Below are 3,001 nucleotides of genomic sequence, written 5' to 3'. Positions count from 1 at the left end.
TAATAATAATAATAATATACATTATCATATTTTACATAATTTATCATATTTTATATCATTTTTATACAATTATTTATAGTTATTTATTTATAGATATTATAGATATTAATAAATTTAAAAGATTAAAAGATAAAAAGAGCAAAAAATTTAATTGAATAAATTGTAAGTATTTGTATTATAAATAAAATATAATGAGAGAAAAAAGTATTCATATATCCTTTAAAATGGAATAATTTTTTTTAAAATTGGAATAAATGATTTATATCTTTTTAGTATATTAAAAAAAATAATATTTAATTAATTCTTATAATGTTTAAAAAAAATTTTTTTAATTATTTTTAAATTAATTATTGGTCGGAATTTTGAAAAAAAAATAAAAATTATAATTTTCAATTTTTTTATTTATTTGAGTAAAAATAATATAATGTAAATGTAATGAAATTTTAAAACATATTTTTTATTGAAAATCATATATACAAAATTTCATCGAAATTGAAGCTATAGATCGAAAGATATGAAAATTTTCAAATTTATTATAATATTATAAGCCGAATATTATATAAATAATTAAATAATTATAAGCCGAAAGTTGTGAAAAATTGTAAACTTCAGCATTCTTGATTGTTTTCGATTTTGGTGAAACTTTGTGAATATAATTGATGAATGAATATAATTTCTTAGATCTATAAAACATTTTTTAAATTTTTATTATAGATTCAAATAAAAAATCATGATTTTTTTTTTCTTCAAAATCAATATCAATTTTTTAAAAAATATCAATATTTTTTTACATATTACATATTATTTTACATTATATAAGTAAATTAATTATTCGAATATTTAAAAAAAATTCAAATTATTTACTCCAATTTTAAAAAAGTTATTTCGTTTTAAAAATATATGAATATCTTTTTCTTTCGCTATATATGTTATATATATAAATAATAAAACAGTATAACAAAAAAATTCTTATTTCTATTTAAAAAAAGATTTAACATTTTAATTTATTTTAATTTTTCTAATAAAATTTTAGCACCTGGATTTTGTTTTGATTTCAAAATATTTATCATTGGTTTTAATTTAGAAAGTAGAATATTTACAACAGACATTGTTTCATTTTCTAGTAATAATATTAATAAAAAACATCCTCTATTGCATTCTATCCATTTTTCTACAATATTTGTTTTTAAATAATTAATTAATATTTCTCCAAATGTACATTCATTTTTTTTTTGTAATTCTTTATCATTTTGTATAAGTTTTTTTAGCATCATATGTAAACCTGTATGTTCAATTGGTTTATATTCTTCATCTCCTTCTTTGATTTTTGATTTTGAGTCTGAAATAAATATAGCAACAGCTTCAAAGGCTTTTTTTAATTTTTCTCCAATACCTATTTTCAATATTGCTAATGTTACCATTGCAATAGAACTATTAGACATCCAAATTGAGGTATTTGTGATTACAGATTCTAGAAGTGAATCAGAAATTGAATATAAAAGTTCTTTTTCTCTTATATTAGCTGGTTTTTTACTTATTGTATTGTTATCTCCTTGCTCCAAATATTTTACTATACTGGGAGCAAAATAATGGGAATTTCTTCTAGCTATTAAATATAAAATTACATGCTTTCCGTAATCATTTAATGCTATATCTATTAAATCATTTTGTATTTCTGAGAATATAATTTTTTTGATTAAAACAGTATCATCTACTGAATCAAATAATGCTAATAGTATTAAATATCCATGTTCAGACATCGAAATAGTTTTTATATTCCCTTTTAAAGCTTTCATAATAATTTTTCTATCTTTGTTTGTACCATGCCATATACATATTGCAGCAACTTTTGAACCAAATTTTGTTTGAGATAATTCCACTATTGAATTTTTTAACAGAGTTATCACTTCTGTTCTATCTTCAATAGAACAATCATTTAAGAATTCTAAAAGAACACAATGCAATAAAGTGGAATTTAAAAATTTCTTATTTAATATTTTCATTAAATTTCCTTTTACTGCAGATAATGTTGCTGTTTTCATATCTCCTGCAATTTTATATGTATCAGATACTGTTTTAATTTCTTTATCTTTACCTTGTTTATACATATCACCATAAAATTCCTGTTTAAAATATATTTTTTCTATTTCTGTTGCCCATGTTGAATAAATGAGTTCTAATAATGATGCAGATACAGAATGACACATGAATCTTATTACATTACCATAAAAAACAGAAATAATTTCATGTCTAATCTGCTGAGATCCATATTTTAACATTGTTTTAATACAATTTTTTGCATATTTTGATTTAATCATAGACGAAATTGATGGTTTTAATTCTTGAAAAATAGCTTGTCGAATCTTTGCATCGCAATATTTAAGTATCCACTGAATAATTCGAGACATATCATGTGTAAGTATTATTCTATTATAATTATTTTTTAATATATTATGTGTTTTTAAAATTAGCTTTTTACGTTCTAATTTTGAACAATCAGATCTACGAAACTTTTCACTAAATTGCTTTGCTGTAATTGTTATATTATAAATATCATTGAGACGTTTTGCTTTATATTTTTCTTTAAGTTCTTTTTTTTGTTTCTTAAATTCCATCCAATTAGGTTTTTCTATAGAGTTTTTATTTATTATATCAAATTTATCATTTATATTTCTATTATGGTTTTCTTTATCATTTTTTGTCAAAGTTTTTTTGTATTTTTCTTCTGTTTTTTGAATTTTAAATTCATTACTTTTAATCTTTTTTATATTGCTATTTATATTATCATTATTAATTTTTCTTTTATTTTTTTGTAATTTTGATTCGCTATTAATTTTCAATTTTCGTGTTGTCATTTTGTAAATTTCTAAAAGTGAAAAATATAAAATTAAGAAATTAACAAATGATTTTTAATTTATTTTTATTAATGATAAATTATTTTTGCAATTTTAAACAATAAAATTTTAAAATTTATAATAATTAATAATATTAATAATAATAT

At 18.9% G+C, this 3,001-nt stretch overlaps 1 protein-coding gene across 1 annotated transcript; it reads right to left on the bottom strand.

Annotated features, from left to right (window-relative positions):
* Positions 1-989: 989 nt before the first annotated feature.
* LOC102670654 (pumilio homolog 3) lies at positions 990-2,855 on the bottom strand. Its single transcript, XM_006608924.2, has one exon. The coding sequence runs from the start codon at positions 2,853-2,855 to the stop codon at positions 1,005-1,007; it is 1,851 nt and encodes a 616-aa protein (XP_006608987.2). The 3' UTR covers positions 990-1,004.
* Between the last annotated feature and the right edge of the window lie 146 nt (positions 2,856-3,001).

The sequence above is a fragment of the Apis dorsata genome, unplaced genomic scaffold (assembly GCF_000469605.1).
Source record: "Apis dorsata unplaced genomic scaffold, Apis dorsata 1.3 scaffold_50, whole genome shotgun sequence".
Classification (NCBI taxonomy): domain Eukaryota; kingdom Metazoa; phylum Arthropoda; class Insecta; order Hymenoptera; family Apidae; genus Apis; species Apis dorsata.
The sequence above is the reverse complement of the archived record's forward strand: the minus strand, read 5'-3'. Positions and strand labels throughout refer to the sequence as shown.

Bases quoted from the DNA above. Each gene is read 5' to 3' on its own strand.
- LOC102670654 (XM_006608924.2), bottom strand. From the start codon at position 2,855: ATGACAACACGAAAATTGAAAATTAATAGCGAATCAAAATTACAAAAA.